At 50.4% G+C, this 19300-nt stretch overlaps 1 protein-coding gene across 1 annotated transcript in view; it reads left to right on the forward strand.

Annotated features, from left to right (window-relative positions):
• Nucleotides 1-19300, forward strand: part of LOXL1 (lysyl oxidase like 1) — a 31420-nt gene that overhangs the window by 3792 nt on the left and 8328 nt on the right. Inside the window, exon 2 of the mRNA XM_066342616.1 lies at nucleotides 15827-15935. Within this exon, the coding sequence (XP_066198713.1) occupies nucleotides 15827-15935 (109 nt within the window). The remainder of the gene's footprint in view (nucleotides 1-15826; nucleotides 15936-19300) is intronic.

Genomic DNA, 19300 nt, shown 5'->3' on the forward strand with positions numbered 1-19300 from the left:
TCTCCAGTCTCCCTAGGGACTGCTGAACCAAAGGCTAGAGGAGAGGAGTGTTTCCATAGGTAGCACTCACTCCCTAACATCCAAGGCATAGCGCTCAAGTTGGGTGCCAATTCCCAGTTTGAGAACCTGCAGGAGCTAAGACAGGACCAAGGTGGGGGACTCTCTGTAATGCGAAGAAGGACGGGACCTGTTGGTCCTCACTAGGATTTGTAGCACCTGGGCATCAGTCAGCTGCTGCTAGAGCTCCTTGGAGGAGATGACGTTTCTGCCTAGAAGATGCTAAGCTTTTGTGGTGGCTTTTCATAGAATGCAAGACCACAGAGGAGGGTTCAGCCAAAAGCACCCCACCTCTGGGCAGAGGAGAAAACTGAGACCTCAAATTCCTTAGCATTTCTGGCAGAGCCAGGCCAGGGACTGGACATCTGTGCTCCAAGCCAGTGGATTTCCTAGGGCCCCTTTTTGGCCTGTCAGTTCTTAAGGTTCAAAAGGGGGCCTTTCAGGGCAAGGCCATGTCTGCAGTGGAGGTCCTCTATGCTTACCAGGGCCCTGGCCATTGTCCATCAGTCCCACAGATCATTTGGATTAAAGACACTTCTCCCCAGAAGGTAGTATGCTAGGGGCCAGGCAGAGTGCTCTGGAGTGTACCAAATTTAGGCTCCGCCCTGGGAAGCACAACAAAGAGGGCACCTCAGTGCCAGGATTAGGCTGGCACTGGGGGATGGGCTCGAGGAAGTCAGAAGAGGAGTCTCCCCATTCAGGTGAGGGACTCAAGGAGGACTTCCCAGAGGAGGAGGTGCCCAAGCATTGCTGCAAGGGATAGCCATCAGCAGCCCCCCTCACTACACCCCCACCCGGTCATGGAAGGGAGGGTGTGGGACTGTGCAAAGTGCAAGCTAGTTTGGCACTCAGAGAGAGAGAATTACCTTCTCTCCCATTGCTGGTTCCTCCCCTCGACCCCGCTAGGCCAGGACCATGGAAAATCCCGGTTCAGGAAAGGCCAAGTCTTGTTCTTTAGCTTAGACCCCCAGGTTTGGTGTGGGAGTCCAGGGTAGATTCTCTGAAGCTGACCTCATTCCTCCTGGCCGCACACTCAGGGGTCTGAGGCTGGGTGCTGGCAGCCTGCATGCATGGGCGTGGATGTATCCTCACAACACTAAACACATGTGCACACCGCCCTGGTTCCCCTGTGTCTGGGTGGCTTCCAAGTGCCTGTCCGGAACCCAGTTTCTTCCTGGGCACTCTGACCCTCTCTATCCCACCCTGGGCAGGGGTTCCCCAAGGGCCTCAGGCTCTGAACCTTGTGACTGGAGAGGCAACTAGGAGACAGAGGCTTGAGGAGGGTGACGTGCAGAGACTTGCAGGGTGGCCCCTGCTTCCCAGGCCTAGCTGTGTCCCCTCCGCTGTGTCGCTCACTGTCCCGCAGCCAGGCCTCCTCTCCTGGCCTCCTTGCCCCTGCTCCTGCCTCCTCAAAGCCTCTGCATCCCTGAGCTGCTGGTGTGAGCACTGGCCCCAGAAGACCACCGCTTTCTCCCAGGGCCTCCCCTCCCACCCCTGGCCTGGTTCATTAGCCCTAGCAACCCTGCAGAAGGAACACAGAGCAGACTGCCCTGGCAACCCTTCCAGGACATCTCTCAGGGCTTCACCAGCCTAGCCTGACATGGGTCCTCCAGCCCTGTCCTCATACACCCATCAGTGGTTAGGAGGAGCTGTGGCTGCCTCCTCCCTGACCCCCAACCTCTGCCTCTCCCTCACCAGTCCACTCTACACAGGGGCAGATAAACCCTTGCAATGCTTATCATGTTGCTCTCCTGCTCAAGAAAGTCCTGTGGCTCCAGAACCTTGAGGTACTGCCTTCCTCTCCCTTCCCTCTCGAAGGCCCCTGCAGCCCCATGGGGACTGTGCTGCACCTAGGCCTAGAGGGTTCCTCTCCTGCACACCCAGGGGTTTCTGGAGTACTCACCCCTCTATCCAGTGCCCTACACCCCAGAGTCCAAATGGGATCCCTTAGTCCCTGAGATCAGCCCTGGCTCTCTGCCCGCATCCCTACTGTCTGCCCCTCTGAGTCACCTACCCACCTCCTCAGGACTTGGAGTGGAGGCAGGGAAGGACAGAATCAGTGTCCCCTGACAAGTGTCCAGAGTTAGAGTCTCAAGGTGGAGATGATGGTAACAACTTGGCCATTTGCTAAAAGATATCTGCTGAGCTGAGTGGTGTAAACATGTAATTTTGTTCACTCACAGCCTCGCAGAGAGGGGGGATCCCGGTCCTCTGATACAGATGAGAAAGCCTGAACTTAGGGAGGCCTCACAGCTCGATGGAGCTGAGCTGGAGCTCATACTGAGCCTGTCATCTTTGCATCACACAGAGAGGACCCCGGAGGACCAGCGCCCCCCAGCAGACCAGGCAAGCAGTGCCAGAGCCTGGGCGTGGGCCTCAGTTTCCCCAGCTACATCAGGGGAGAGGATAGTTATACTAGCATCTTTTGGGCACTTGACATATCACCCCTCTTAATTCCTATGCAACCCAGTGAATTGGGTGTGCTGTTATTCGTCCTGTGTCATAGATAAGGTGACAGGCTCACTCACTGATTGTCACGTGGCCTCTTCATCGTGAACCCAGGAGTTGGGTCTGTCTGACTTCCCCATCCTGAGTTCTTAATATCATACATTCTTATGTTTTTTAAAAACATCTATGTAGTTTTGCTTACCCTGCACACTTCATTTAGTCTTCTCATATATTTGGTTACTCAACAGAGACGTGGTTGTCAGCCCTGTGCCAGGCGCTGGTGGTGACAGGATGAGATGGGACAGTGAGTGTGCAAGGCAGCAGTGGGGTGTGAGAACCTTGCCATCCTCACTCCAGACCCCCAACCTTTATTTAACAAACACTTGCCTGGTGCTTTCTTAGTGCCCGACTCTGTTCTGGGAGCTTTACGATTAGAGTTACTCTATCGTCATAACGACTTCAGGTATTATTATTATTATTATTATTATCCCCATTTTGTAGAATGAGGAAACTGAGGCCCTCAGAGATTGACTTGCCTCCAAAGTGTCATGTAACTGGCTACTGGTATGGAGAAGCCAGGCCCTCAGCTCAGCAGGCCTCCCTCCTTCCCTGAAACTGTCTCCGAGCTCCTTTGGAAAGTAAAGGGGGTCTTCAGGCTGAGTAAGCGGGCAGGAGGGGTCAAATGAACGGTGGAGACAGGGACCTGGGTCCTCTTCCTACTTCCCTATTTGGCAGTCAAATGTCACTAGTGTGGGAACAAACAAGTGTCCCGGCAGCCTTCTCTTGGACAGACTTCCTGTCTCCTCTCTTCTCATCCGGTGGCAACGTCACAACATCTGTCCCGTGGTCTCAAACTGGACCACCCCTGCAAGAGGAGACAGCTCCTATTTCAAATAATAATAATAGCAGCTGATGATTATTGAGCTTTTTTTTTTTTGTTTTGCATTTTTCTGAAGTTGGAAACGGAGGCAGTCAGACAGACTCCCGCATGCGCCTGACCGACCGGGATCCACCCGGCACGCCCACCAGGGGGCGATGTTCTGCCCATCCGGGGCGTCGCTCTGCCGCAATCAGAGCCATTCTAGCACCTGAGGCAGAGGCCACAGAGCCATCCTCAGTGCCCGGGCCAACTTTGCTCCCATGGAGCCTTGGCTGCAGGAGGGGAAGAGAGAGACAGAGAGGAAGGAGAGGGAAAGGGGTGGAGAAGCAGATGGGCGCTTCTCCTGTGTGCCCTGGCCAGGAATCAAACCCAGGACTCCTGCACGCCAGGCCGACGCTCTGCCACTGAGCTAACCGGCCAGGGCCCGATTATTGAACATTTACCACGCACCAGGCTCTGTGCCAAGTATTTTCATCTTTATTTTCTCATGTAATTCCCCTGGCCACCTTGTGAGATAAATACAGACCATTTTACAGACCAGAAAACTGAGGCTAGAGAAGTCCAGTAAGTCCTCCATGGTCTCAGAGCTTATCAGTGGCCAAGTTGGGACCCAGGCTGAGTCCCTGTGCTGCTGAATTGCCCTTCAGGGAAGGGTATGTCTCCATGTTCATTGTTTCTCTCAGGTCTAGACAGACACTGCCCCCACCCCCTCCTGGAAAACCAACATTTGGATTTTTGCCTTGAATCCTTAGGCGCCACAGAACTATTTTGGGGTGGTAGCCAAGCAGGGTGGAGAGACATTGGGGCCTACTGCTTGCAGCACTTGACCTGGGAGTTCTGGCCTTTTGTTCCCTTCCTTCCCTTTCTCCTACCTTAATGCCCTCTTTGCTCTGAAGTGGCACCCCTCCCCGTTGTCTCAGCTTGAGTCTACCCTACTCCTGTCCCAGCCAAAACCACAAGGAAAGCTCTGAGGGCAGTGGCTGGAATGGCAGGAGAGGAAGAGGGGGGAGGGCTGGAGACGGTGGTCTGGTCGCCGGGCAGCCCATACCTGCTTCCAATTCTGGTGCAGGCATTCCCACTGAGCAGTCAGCTAGAAGGGGAGGCTGGTCTTAAACCCCCTAATGACCTCCTCATCATAGGCAGCTGGACCTAGGGGGCTCCTTTTGCTGGATTCAGAATTACAGGGTCAGGGTTTCCAGGGCCAGGGTCCCTTGCCCCGTTACTGATGGGAACTCAGAAATCAGGCATTTCATTGTTACCTGGGAATGGTGTTGCTGGTGTCAGAATGCCAGAGCAGGACAGGACTCAGGTGGGGAAGGCACGGCTTGAGGGGCCTGTGCCCTCCAAGCCTCAAGAGACAGCCCACCCTTCTTACTGCTCATGAGCCAGCTGGTATCATGTCCTCTTCCAAAAGGAAGGACTTTCAGAGTCAGTCCCAGGCTGCACTTGATAATGAAGTCTATGCTCATGCAGGCAGATGCCACCAGACCTTTGTGGAGTGCAGGTGTCTGTGCACGGGCTTGCCCAGGCCCTGAGCTGAGTACTGGGAATTCAGGGGTGACCCACACCCATCCCTGTCCTCCCCCGAAGTCTCAGCCCAGCAGCAGGAAGCCAGGCACACAGAACACAGTGGCCCCAGCCTACCTCCATCCTGCCTGTCCCTCTAGGCCCCAGACCAGCTGTGCATGAAGACTTAGGGCCTGCAGCTGGGCAGCAGACAAAGCAGAGCCCCACCCACCCCCAGGAGCTTGTGTTCGGTGGAGCATTTCCTAAGGACACTCAGCCATCCAGCAGTATTATTGAGTACTTTGTCGTGTTCTGGGTGGTGCACTGGAGCTGGGTATTCATTGGAGAAAAGAAAGAGACAAAAGTTCTGCCCTTGTGGACCTTATATTTTTGTGTATAAACATAATAAGCAGGTAAATAATATAAGGTGGTAAGTACTGTGGAAAATGTGGATAAATAAGGGAGGTCTGGAGCGTTGTGGACAGGGGACAGGTTGCAAAGGTGGTCAGAGTAGGTCTCCTGAAGATGACATTTGAGCAGAGACATAGAGAGGAAGGAATAAGCAAGCTCTGAAGCTCTCTGTGGGAAGAGCACTGCATATAGAGGAAATAGCTCAGTGCAAAGGCCCTGAGGCAGGAGTTCCCTGGGGTTTTCAAATGTGTGCCATTGTGGTTCCAGCAGATTGGAATGAAAGCAGGGGGCATAACAGGAGACAGATCAGAGAGGTAGCAGGTCCAGACTACAGAGGAACTTGCAGAGGCCCTTGTTAGAACTTTGGCTTTTATTATCTATGGGTCAGGAAGTATTTGCAGGGCTCAAGCTGAGCAGTGAAACTCAAGCAGAGGCCCTGACTGCTATGTGGGGAGTGGGCATGGGAAGGTGGGCAGGAGGTGGAGAGGAGGCTGGTGCAGAGATCTGGGCAGAGGTGATGGCAGCCAGGCAGGCTGACAGCTACGGAGATGGTAGGTAGCACTTCGGAGTCGAGATATCTTTCCGGGAGAGAGTTGGTGGGATTTCCTAGCGGACTGGATGGATGTGATGCATGGTGTAAGAGGAAGAGAGGGGTCAGAAGGCACAGCAAACTTATGATCTGTGCCACAGGAAGGATGAGGTTGTTAGAAGCTGAGACAGGAAGGCTGTGGGCTGCGCAGGTTTTCTAAGAAAGGTGAAAAGTTCAGGTCACTGTGAAGGGTCTCGGGGCAGGGAGGAAACTGAGGGGACTGAAGCATCCTGGAAGACTTTTGGAGGTGGGGCTGGGCACTGACCAGAGCCTGCAAAGGTGGGAGGCAAGGAGGAGGCAGAAGGCCTGGCCACAGGGGTAGGTAGGTAGCAGACCTCTCCAAAGGTTCACCCCCTCCCAGCTCATCCCTTGTCTGCTTCCTGCGCAGTGGGCTCAGTGGGACAAACGCTGATCCCCTTCTCTGAGTTCAGCCCTGCCACATGGAGGAATGAGGTTGTCTCCTGCTACCAGACTGTATCTCCTAGTCGGGCGGGGGCAGCAGACATGTGCTGGAAGAGGGGCCCGGGTGGTAGCAGCCAGGTGGTCAAGACTGACAAGGAAGGCTTTGGCCTAAAGACTGTGTACCCTGAGAAGGGCAGAGCTGGCCTGTGTGTGTTTGTGAGTGTGTGTGAGCGTGAGTGTGATAGTAGTACAAGGCAAGGGCGCCATGCATCTGAGGCCTGGGCAGACAAGGCAGGTGTGCTGAGGAGCTGTTCACTACCCTTAGGGTTAAGAGTTCAGGTGAAGGCCAGACTGTACCTTAGCTGCTGCCCTGAGGAGTCTGGTCTTGAGTCCGTGGACAATGGGGAGCCACTAAAGGTTCTGGGCCTGGCTTTATGGCTATCACATCTCCTTCGCCTGGGCTGCGATTGCTCCTTCCTGGTGGGGACACAGTGGACCTGTGGCCACCTCATCTGGTGTGGCACTGTCAGGCCAAGGCCTACAAATTTCATGTTCTGATGATTAGATGATCATTTCATAGGGTACAGAGCCACCAGCTCCCGCCCTGGAGGCCCTCTGGCTCATCTTTATTCATGGTTGTGCTCTGAGTGATCTTTGGTCTGCTTCTCAACCCAGGGGCTCCTCCGGAATCTGGCTGCGTGGGCTGAGCCGCCAGTCCTGCTGCACACAGATTTCACAACCCACTGCAGCTCCGGCTGCACGTTGTTTATCCTCTGGCCCCAGCCAACAGGGCTTGGGAGATTAGAGCTATTTTGCATTCCATGGGCCTTCATCTGTGTCTTGTGTGTGGGAGGACTGGGGAGGAAAGATATTCAAGGAGACAGGGTTTATTGAACCCACAGAAAAGGGTGAGCCAGTGGGGGAAACAGGTGAGGCATGGGCAAGTGGCAGGAACAAGAGGCCACGCTGGGCGGATTCCAGGAACCACTGAGCAGGAGGGAACAAGATCCCTCGTGGGGCAGGAAGGATTTAGGTCAGACATGGGAGAATTTCCTGGCTGAAGGATGTCTGTAGAGGTTGTGAGAGGCCTTCGGCTCTTGCCCAAGGCTGGGGAGTCAACTGAATAGCTCCTGAAAAGTATTTTAATCTCCAAGTGTTTATGGAGCCATCAAATTACACTCAAGGACCAGTTGGTCCAGTCTTCCCACTGTCCATGTGGGGAAACTGAGCCTCTGAAAAGGGGCAAGATCAGGACAGTGGGGGGATTGGGATAGGCCGGTCCTGGGCACATTGTGAAGGAGTCTTGGGTTCCCCACAGAGGAGGCTCCAGGGCAGAGCCAGAATGCAGAAGCCGGTCCTGTCCTTGGCTCTGTGTCCTTATTGCCTAGGAAGGCCTGACGGGGCCTTCCTGGCCAAAGCACTTCCCAGACTAGCTGCTGCCTGTGGAATGGCCTGGGTACCCGATTCCTAGCAGCCTGGCTTTGGCTCTCCTAGGGGCCTTTGCTGCCCTTTGACTCAATGTTCCCCACCCTGGCCCAGGCTCTAAGCAGCCTGAATCCCTATGTGCATGGTTGAACCTGGAAGAGTGCCCACAGGAGGCTGGCTCAGGGCACCAGGTCATGAGTGGAATAGAGGACAATTAGCTCTGGAGAAATGGAGGCAGTCCGGTCTGGAGAGGGGCCAGGCCTGAACAGGGTCACACAAATAGAAGGGCCATGACAGGAGAGGGTGAGAAGCCAGGCAATCTTGTCTGCCTCCTGAGAGCAGAAGGCCGGATGCTGGCAGTGACCACAGCCTCCCTGGGTCTATCCCAGGAGACCATCTGCATTGGCCATGGTGAGGCAGGGCAAGTACCCCTTATGGAGTCCTGTTTAGCGATGACAAGCAATGGACTAGATAGATCTTAGATATTTGCACTGACTGAGAACTCAAGAATCGGAATGAGATGATAGGATGGCATCATTTGTATACTTTAACAACACATAACGCACAACAGATTATCTACAAAGACAACAAATGTCTAAAGACACAGCTGAGGGTCAGGGGTGAGGACAAAGGTTTGAAATTTTTATTACAAGAGAGGGGCCTCATCTAGACCAGGGACAATGGTTAGTCTGCTTGGAAACAAATATTATGATTAATTCTACACTCTGCATTTGTAAAAATGGGAGTCTCTAGGGAAATTTCTCATTGGAAACCCAATTAATAGTCCCCGGTGCCACGTCCAAGGGCTGGATGGATGATCCGTACATTCTGAATAAGAGATCCCAGCCCCTCCTCAAAATTACATCCCTATGACTAATGCTTCTCTCTGCCTTCTGACTAAGCATTACCTTCTTGTAGAGCCAGGGGCTGCTGCCGTCATGGCCGTTCATATGCAGGTTCTCACTGGATTCGGACAGATGGTAAAAAAACAATGGAGTCAAAAACTGGTGGCCCATTCCTTTATTAAAGTCTTGCACCGGCCAACGAGCAAACACACAGGGCATTCAGGGCTCACAAAACCTTGATGCATTCTCCAGTTCTACAACTTGGAGAATCTTCTCTGATTCCTCCTAGAATCCAAGGCCCCCACAAGCCTCAGTAGGGCTCCCAAAGCCCCTCCGCATTCTGCATCTGCACACCTTCTTCTCCCTCAGCCAACATGGCTTCTTCTTCAGCCCTCTGCATTCTCTCTGCTCTCTCTGCAAAACATGGCTTCTTTCTGCCTCTTCTCTGTGAAACAGGCTGGGGCAATCAAAATCCCTCCTCCAACACACAGCAAACCAATGGCCCTTCCCAAGCAGGAAGGTAATTTGTAATTTCACAGACCCACATATACCTGGCGCTGCCCAGCCCCCAATGCAAACTATAAGCGAGCAAACATAAAAATCATATTTTACGAACTTATTTGACCAACACCTCTCTAAGGCCTTTCTCTAAAATACACACTTTTTGGGATGAGGTGGGGGTTTGGTACACAGTGTGGTTGTAACTGGACTTCACCCAACATTGGCCACCCTGCCTTAAGGGCTTGGGTATATCCCAGAAGCCAGAGACAGCAGACCTGTCCATCCACAAGCCCCCTGATATCTCACAGCCTGCCCCCTTGCCCAGGCTCCTGTGAAGGGATTGAGAGCCAGAACCTGCAGGTGTGGTGTCTGATGGCAGTGCTTCCTGGGAGAGCAGGCCAGAGCAGGAGGCATTGTTCCTTCCTGAAAAAACATACCAGCAGAGGGAGAGACCTGCTGTTTCCAGAGACCTCTGCAGAGGACCCTGGGGAGGGGGAAGGGATACTTAGCCTAAAAGCTGCTCTTTTTTCCTGCCAGCTTTCCCCTGAGCAGTGGAGGTGTGATGGTAGTATAGCAGTGAAGCTAGTTAGAGGAGTCACAGATACTATACAGAAACAAGATAAGGTAAAGGTGGTTGATTCCATTTAAATTCTAAAAAAAGGTATAGATAAACTGATGAACAAGCAGGTCAACGATTACCTGGAGGGCGTTGCAGGGCAGGGGGATTCACTAGGAAGGGGCAGGAGGGAGCTTTCCTGGGCGGAGGGAACAAGCTGTAGCTTGATGTGGCGATAGTTACATACGGATACCATTTGTCAAAACCTATCAAATTGTACACCTCCCATCTGTGCATTAGATTGTGTGTGGATTTAATTTCAAAACTGTCCATTTTTATGAAAAGAAGAATGACAAGAGGGTTTCAGGACCCGGATCTCCTCCAGGAGCTGCTCCAACCCGCTGTGTGACCGGGTAGAGTCATTGCCCTCTCTGAGCTTCAGTTCCCTCTAGCATCTCCATGTGCCCTAGTGTCTTGTGGGGGACAGGCTGAGGAGCATGCTTGGGAGTAAAGGCACAGTCAAGTACAGTTGGCCCTCCAAACCCAGAGATGGGGAACCCACAGATACAGAGGGCCTACCAAGGGACTTGAGCATCTGCAGCTGTTGGTGTCCTTGGGGGTGTGGCCCTGGACCAGTCCTCTTTGGATACTGAGGGACGACTGGATTAAGCTGCTAATCCTAGAGAAGCTTACCTGGCAGAAGCTATTGGCATGGGTGGTCCATCAAGCCCTGCAACATCAGGGTGAGGGGTGCCAGGTGGGGGTGGGTCTTCCCTGCCCATGGAAGACTTCCTGGAGCGGGAGACACCCGTCCAACCCTGAGATTTCTCAATAAGAGGAAGATCATCTCTGGCCAGGGTCAAGGCTCACAGTGAGACCAGCTGCTCAGAGGGGTCTCTTCTGTGTCTTTCTCCTGAATGCCCACATATAATACTCTATACAGGTAAATCCAACCCTCACCCCCATGACTCTGAGGGTTATTTTTTAAAAAAACAACCTCACTGTGTTATAATCAAAAAGGATGGGTGATGTCAAGCAACATTTTTTTATTTCATACATTTAATATAAATAAGAATAAAAGAGGTATACAAAATTAGATTATGTATTAAGAGTTTTAAAATATTAATGAAAAAATATTAAATACCTGACCAAAAAACAATAAAACAGTTATGTAAGATATTTCCATATTTCTTGATTGGTGTCCTCACTTGCTATTTTTTTTCACTTATGGACAGAATGAACATTACTATAGGTGCTTAGAATACACTGTTGCTCAGGTGAAGGTTAAAAAAAGAGCAAAGAATGTCAATTTGTGATTTCCACATTGGGTGGCTGCCCAGGCACTCATCTTAGAGAGAACCCTGATTACAAGTGCCATTTTAACAACTGGTTTGCCAAACTCAACAAAAAATTAGAACTGGTACGAACCAACTGAATCCTACCACTGTACATAGCACTTTCTATAGGAGCAAACCAAATCATTAAAGCTACTATACTAATGCATGCAACATGGCAAGTGTTATTACCTCCACATGATGAAGCAGTGAAGGTATCAGAGGAACAAAAAAAAAAAAAAAGCCAATTTAAGTTCTCCCAAGTTCCTCCCCCAGACTCCCATGGTTCGTAGGGAGTTTCTGGGCCTTGAGAGAAGTCCTCCAGCATTCTGATGAAGTAATTTCTGAGTTTCATATGATAAAAAATTCTTTTCTAAAATTGTTTGAAGGCTCTGATTCTTTTTTTATTGATTTTAATTTGTTGTGTTTACATAGTTACAAGTGTACCCCCAAATATATCTCCCTCCCCCCTTGTTTTCCTTGATACCCCCTTTGCCCCCTCCCCCACCACCTTCCCCCCTTTCCTCCATGATTTACTATCCTGCCCTCTATCTCTCTGTGTTATGTGTATATACTTTCACTAATGTCTTTCCTTTCTTTGATCCCCTCCTCTCTTCCCCTTTCCCTCTGGACTCTTTGACCCCTTCTCTGACTCTCTTCCGTTCCTCAGTTCACATTGTTTGTTAGATTCCTCATATGAGTGAGGTCATATGATATTTTTCTTTCACTGCCTGGCTTATTTCGCTTAGCATAATCGTTTCCAGGTCCATCCATGTTGCTGCAAAGGGTAAGATTTCCTTCTTTTTCATGACCATGTAGTATTCCACTGGTGTATATGTACCACAGCTTTTTGATCCGCTCGTCTACTAATCAACACTTGGACATTTCCAGATCTTGGCTATTGTAAACAATGCTGCAGTAAACATGGGGGTGCATTTTTTCTTTTGAATCAGTGATTTGTTGTTCTTAGGATATATTCCTAGAAGTGGGATAGCTGGGTCAAAAGGCAGTTCTATTTTTAAATTTTTGAGGAATCTCCATATTGTTTTCCACAGTGGCTGCACCAGTCTGCATTCCCACCAGCAGTGCAGGAGGGTTCCCTTTTCTCCACATCCTCACTAGCACTTATTATGTGTTGTTTTGTTAATAAGCGCCATTCTGACAGGTGTGAGGTGGTATCTCATTGTGGTTTTAATTTGCATTTCTCTAATGATTAGTGATGTTGAACATTTTTTCATATGCCCATTGGTCATCTGTATGTCCTCTTTGGAGAAGTGTCTATTCATTTCTTTTGCCCAATTTTTGATTGGATTGTTTACTTTCCTGGTGTTGAGTTTTACAAGTTCTTTGTAGATTTTGGTTATTAACCCCTTATCGGACGTGTTGGCGAATATGTTCTTTCATTGTGTGGGCTGTCTTTTTAATTTGCTCATATTGTCTTTAGCTGTGCAAAAGCTTTTAGTTTGATATAGTCCCATTTGTTCATCCTGTCCTTTATTTCACTTGCCTGTGAAGTTAAATCAGTAAATATATTGCTGTAAGAGATGTTAGAGAGTTTATTGCCTATGTTTTCTTCCAAGATGCTTATGGTTTCACGACTTACACTTAAGTCTTTTATTCATTTTGAGTTTATTTTTGTGAGTGGTGTAAGTTGGTGGTCTAGTTTCATTTTTTTGCATGTATTTGTCCAATTTTCCCAGCACCATTAGTTAAAGAGGCTGTCTTTACTCCATTGTATGCTTTTACCTCCTTTGTCAAATATCAATTGTCCATAAAAGTGTGGGTTTATTTCTGGGTTCTCTGTTCTGTTCCATTGATCTGTATGTCTGTTCTTATGCCAGTACCAAGCTGTTTTCAGTACAATGGCCTTGTAGAATAACTTGATATCAGGAAGTGTGATACCACCCACTTTATTCTTCTTTTTCAGGATTGCTGAGGCTCTTCGTGTTGTTTTTGTTTTTTGTTTTTTTTTGGTTCCATATAAATTTTTGGAGTATTTGTTCTATATCTTCAAAGTATGACATTGGTATTTTAATAGGAATTGCATTGAATTTATAAATTGCTTTGGGTAGTATAGACACTTTAATGATGTTTATTCTTCCTATCCATGAATACAGTATATGCTTCCACTTGTTTGTAACTTCCTTGATTTCTTTTTTTTATTTTATTTATTTTTTATTTATTTTATTTTATTTATTTATTTTAGAAAGGAGAGAGAGAGGGAGGGAGAGAGAGAGAAACAGAGAGAGAGAAGGGGGAGGAGCAGGAAGCATCAACTCCCATATGTGCCTTGACCAGGCAAGCCCAAGGTTTTGAACTGGTGACCTCAGCATTTCCAGGTCGACACTTTATCCACTGCGCCACCACAGGTCAGGCCCTTTGATTTCTTTTATCAATGTTTTATAATTTTCTGAGTACAAGTCTTTAACCTCCTTGGTTAAATTTACTCCTAGGTACTTTATTTTTTGTTGTTGCAATAGTGAAGGGGATTGTTTCCTTAATTTCTCTTTCAGACAGTTCATTGTTGGTGTATATAAATGCCACTGATTTCTGAATATTTTATAACTGCCACCTTGCTGAATTCATTTATCAGTTCCAGTAGTTTTTTGACTGTGACTTTAGAGTTTTCTATGTACAATATCAAGTCATCATCAGCAAATAATGAAAGTTTTACTTCTTTTCTGATTTGGATGCCTTTTATTTCTTCTTCTTGTCTGATTGCTGTGGCTAGGACTTCCAGAACTATGTTGAATAAGAGTGGTAAAAGGGGACACCCCTGCCTTGTCCCTGTTCTTAAGGGGATTGTCAAGCAACTTTTTAAAAGTTTTTGCCCCCAAGTACCACGCTTTAGTCTATAATCCTGGGAAACACAGCAACGAGTCTGAGGTTCAGAATTGTTGAAGGGTATCAGACCTCAGTGTGTGGCTAGAACTAGGGCTCAGCACTGGACCAAGGTCAGGGCTCCATCAGAGGTCAGGAGTGGCACTAACCCTACTGGCCTTGAATGTCCTGGCCGTGGACTTAGCTGTCTCTGCTGACGCCCCAGTACTGCACAGCTCACTCATGCAGTGGCCCAGGGGGAGAAGGGTCGGGCCAGAACAGCTTTGTACAGCCATCTGTGCAATGTTTATTGGAGCCGGGCCTGAGATGGGGGAGCCAGTGTCCTGTGCCAAATACTGGGTCTCATGAGGCTTCAAGCCCAGCTGACCTACCCCGCCATGTTGCTGAGGGAAAGGCACTTTGATATTGGGGAAGAGGCCAACTCCTGTCTTCCTTGCCTTCCCCCACTCCATCCCGCCCTACCCCCCAAGGCTTTTCCATACCAGTGGGTGAGAATGAGCAGGGCAGCAAGGTGGCCCCTTTAAAGGCCTGAGGATCTCTTGGAAAATGACGGCAGGCATTCCTGGGGGCTGGAGTAATGGGACCCAGGCTGGCCAAGACGGCCCCCATTAGCCAGGAGCCACCTCATCCTCACCCACCCTTGTGCTTCAAGCTTTCTCTTCATTCCAAGTAGGTGAGGTCACACTGGCTGCCTGGACCAAGACCAAGTCCCCACATGAGCCTCGGGCCCCAGGGTGAGCAGGGCGGCGGTCTGGGAGCCCAAGGGCTGTGTGCATGAGGGTGGTCCACAGGCAGATACCTGTGTGATGGGCTTGGAAGCCAGAGTCCCCTCCTCTGCTGCATCTTCTGGACCTAAAAGCTGACGAGAGGGTTTTGGCAGCAAGAAGGATCTGGAAGCCTGTACGTATGACTCAAGTACCCGACCATGCTTGTCCCCTAAGAGCAGAGGGCTTGAAGGGAGCTAAGAGGAACTTACAGCCTCATTCATCATTTATCGGCCAGAATCCCTAAAGCCTGAGAGGGGAGGGGACATAGAGGCCACGGACTCACTTCCCTTTAAGTCATTGCACCCTGGGTTCCCCTCACTCCCTCACCCCCAAGATGGGGTCTGGATACCTGAGTTTGATTTCTGCTCATTCCTAATAAGGCTCAGTTAGAATAACTTACGCATGGGGAGGTGTGAGGAGGAAGAAAAGTAGGATGGGGAGCCCTGCTCTGACACATCCTGGGAACAGGTGGTCACAGGGGCTGGAGCAAACTCCAGACTTCCCCTGGGCACTGCAAGTTAGAGGCTAGAGCAGACAGAGTAGGGCGTGGTCCTGTCTCCGGGCAAATGTCAGGAAGAAAGGGGTCGGGCTGGGTGCCCAGGCTGAGAATGGTGCCCCATCAGCAACCTGTTCTGGGGACATGTTTCCTTCTAACCCATCCCTTCCTGCCATCCCCACTCCTGCCATGAGCATTCACCTGGCTCTTCCCACAGCCTGCTGGGACCTGCTGGGGACCAGAAGCCCAGGGCTATCTTGGTGTTTTATGCAGAATGTGGGAAAGAGGAGCTGAGGGTGTTTGGAGGCTGGTGCAGAAGCCTGGTAATAAGGACGTGGAGGGATGTGTCCTTGTCAGGAAATTACCTGGTTCATTCAGTCTTGTCTCCCGGCCCTTGTCCATGCTCTTCCCATTACCAAGAATACCCTTCCCTCTTCTCTGGCTCTCCACAATCTCCTGTCTCCCAGCTTTGCTCATGTCTCAGCTCTGCCAAGAGGTCTCAGTGGTCCCACAGCACAGAGCTCCAGAGGTGAGCTCCTGCTCCCTGACCTCCCTAACCCCACACCTGCACCTTGGGAGAAGAGTTCACACCCCACACATAGCTCAGACTGGGGGCTTCCTCGAGGAGGTGGCAGCCTATGTAGAGAAAGGAGAATGACAATGTGTTTTGGGCAGGGGAGTTCTCTGGGCATGAACCATGGCCAGCCTGACTCTCCTCAATGTCATGTTCTTCCTCCCTCCTCCCTTTCTCCCTCTGACCATTCCCAGGTCTCCCTGACTTGGTCCCGGACCCCAACTATGTGCAAGCATCCACTTATGTCCAGAGAGCCCACCTGTACTCCCTGCGCTGTGCAGCGGAGGAGAAGTGCCTGGCCAGGTAAGGAGCTGAGGATGAAGTTTGAGCACTAGGACAGTCCCTAGGAGTCACCCAGGACCCACCTACCTGCCAACCAGGCTGCCCAGCTGCATGCAAACCACATGGCCCTTGCCAAGTATCTGAGCCTCTCAGGACCTGGTCCTTGTCATCTATGAGCCTTGCCTGCCCTAAGGGAGCCAGGAGGGGGAGGGAACAGGTTGTCAGCCAGCCTTTCTGCATACCTCACTGTGCAAGGTGCCTAACGTTCTCTGTGGCTTTTTATCTTCACATCAGCGACAGTGTGTGTGTCCCCCGCTCAGGAAACAGGTGCGATAACAGGAACTAAACCCGCCCCGAGCCACCTTCTGAGAAGGTTCCACACTAGGGCCCAGGTTCTCGGGGCTCCTGTGAGGGTCGGGGAAAGTCCTCAGGGAGACATCAGGACAGGGAGCCAGAGCACAGGGCCACCTCCACAGAGGACAGATACTGCTGTGGCTGACCCACACTGCCTGCCTTGGTCACAGCAGGGACAGTGGGCATGGGTGGCAGAGAGGCCTCAGTTATGTGTGACACCACCAGAGAGAAGAAAGAAACCCATTTACAGGATGCAAGGGTGAGCACAGCCATCCTCCATGATCCCTGGGAGATTCTGCTTCCTGCAGAGTGGGCTCTAACTTTATTAACAGGGAATATTCAGCTCAGCTACATAAGGTTTGGTTGGGGACAGCTCCCTGTGCTGAAGAGCCATTAAAGAGTAGTACACTGACCTCCATCCTTTGTGGACAATTCTCTATTCTGGAAGCACCTAGTTTTCTTAATTACAGGTATTGATCGACTTATGACCTATGCAACTTACGACCATTCGACTTTACGACCACAATTGCTAGCCACGACTGCTCCGCGTCTGGCAGCGCAAGCGTTGCCCAGCTGGGTGTACAACAGTGCGGACTAGCTTCCAGCAGCACTACCATCACCACGTGCACCATTTCAACTATTATCCCAGACTCGGTACAGCAATTTGTGTTTTATGTCTTGGATATTTTTCATCAAACCCCTCCCAAGATGTCTACCAAGAGGAAATTGTCTTTGCAAATATTAAACCAGTTGTACTGGTAATGCAGTGTTTTACTTAAACCTGACGAATGTAAAAATAAGAAACAAAATGGTGTAGAGATGATACAAATGGCATAAAATGAACAAAGAAAATTATGATATATAACAATAATGAAAGAAAATTATGATAAAATATGACTTAAAGATTTTTATGACATCATTTCACAGTACTGTATATATAGCCTACTCAACTTACGACCAAATCGTGTTACGACTGGTCTGTCGAACCAATCATGGTCGTAAGTCGAGCACTAGCTGTATTCACTCTTTTTTTTTTTTTTTTTGGACATTTGAACTCTTTATTTACTTTTATTTTTAGTATCTGGGAAGCCCTTCAGAATCCAAACATTTTCTCTCTTACGGGACTTCTAGCCCACTGCCAAAGTAGATGACCACAGTTTTCTCTGTGTAACGAAGTAAGGGGCTTGCACCAGGAAGTTGCTGGACTAGCTCCTTCAGCAAGAGAAGCCTGGCTTCAGGAAGGGAAGTGTCAGCTGAACTGAGCAGTGGGGTTCGTGCTGTAGCTGGTTTACTGCTGTTGCACGTCATGGTCTCATTGCAGACTGGTGGTGGCGGCAGCATGTGGCCGCAGTGCTGGGAGCAGGCCCACCCACAGGTCTCGTCTCGTCTCAGTGGCCCATGGGAAGGGAACACAGCAATGGTGATCCTGCTGTGACCCCTCCAGCAGGCAGCGAGGAACTCATGGCCTGCCTCTGTGGCTATCCATTCAGGCTTGCTTCTGAGGAGTTTGAGTCAAAACCAAACCACCACACTGTCTTTATGAAGCAGCCATGTGTGTGTAGACCGGAGCTTCTGGATGGGCTGGGGAAGGAGGGTCCTGATCTAGCTGGAGAGACTTGCCCCAGGGATAGAACCCAGCCACAGGGAATGGGAGGAGAGCTGGCAGGAGCTGTGGCGTGCAGGCTGGAGCTGTGTGAGGACAGAGAGGGCGTGGTTGGCAAGGGCAGAGGCCTTGGCGGGGGCCAGCACAGAGCACAGACCTAGAAAACCTGACAGCACCCAGGCCCTGGACAATGGGCCCTCAGAGATCATCAGAAGTGTGGGCCACAGACTGGTGCCAGAGCACAAATGGCCAGCAGGACCTAGACAAGGGAAGGGACCTGCTCCAAGTCTCACCACGAGTTTGTGGCCAAGCTGGGCCTAGAACCTGGACCTTGATGGTTTCCCACAGTGTGCTGAGCCGAACAGAAGGGCAACATTGCACTCAACAGGGGACGGAGGGTGTTTGTTCCAAACCAGATGCAGATGGGTTCCCAGCCTTACCCAGACAAGGCCAGAGCCTTGTGTCCTGGCAGAGAGAAGCCTGCACTGCCTGTTGTCCAGACAGCCTCTCAGAGAGAGCTGATTCCCACAGGTAGCCACCTTCTGCCTCTGGCCTTAGGACCGAGACCATAGTGAGTGCCAGGGAAGTGCACCTGAGGCCAGTCAGGACAGCCCATCTTAGCTGGGAATAGGGGTCAGTAAGTGAATTGTGAGCCAGCTGTCTGCACCAGACCCAAAATTCCTGAACAGGAAAGGGCAGGTCACTGGCCCCGGAGACACACGATCAGGGAGAGGTGACCTGGTGACAATGGATCTAGCTTGGGAAATATTTGGTATCACTGTCAGAGCTCACAAGCAGCCAAGGTTTCTTTAAGCCTGACTAGTGTGTGGCGCAGTGGATGGAGTGTCAACCCAGAACTCTGAGATCCCTGATTCAAAACCCGAGGTCACCAGCTTGAGCATGGGGTTGGGTCGCTGGCTTGAGCCCAGGATCATCAACATGATCCCAAGGTCACTGGCTGGAGCCCAAGGTCGCTGGCCTGAAGTTCAGGGTCGTTGCTGGCCTGAAGTCCAAGGTCGCTGGCTTGAGTCACTGGCTCGGCTGGAGATCTGATCAAGGCACATATGAGAAGCAGTCAAAGAACAACTAAAGTGCCGCATCTACAAATGAGTTGATGCTTCCCCATCTTTCTTCCTTCCAGTTTCCCTCTCCCTCTCTCTCTCACAATCTGTCTTCCTTAAAACAAACAAACAAAAACAACTTTCTTTAAGTAGGGCAATCAGGGACTTCCTTCAGGAGGGTAACTGAGTTGGCCTAGGAGGCTGAGTGAGTTCTGAGTCAAGCATGTTGCATGGGCAACGTATGGAATAGCAAGAGAATTAAGTTCCCTTTGAAAAACAGTGCTTGAAGCTGGAACTCGGTGTGTGGGGAGCAAAAGACAAGCAAGCAGGGTCAGGGAAGGGGCTTTGACACTCAAGAGCCCCAGCTT

This window comes from Saccopteryx leptura, chromosome 6 (genome assembly GCF_036850995.1).
Source record: "Saccopteryx leptura isolate mSacLep1 chromosome 6, mSacLep1_pri_phased_curated, whole genome shotgun sequence".
Lineage (NCBI taxonomy): Eukaryota > Metazoa > Chordata > Mammalia > Chiroptera > Emballonuridae > Saccopteryx > Saccopteryx leptura.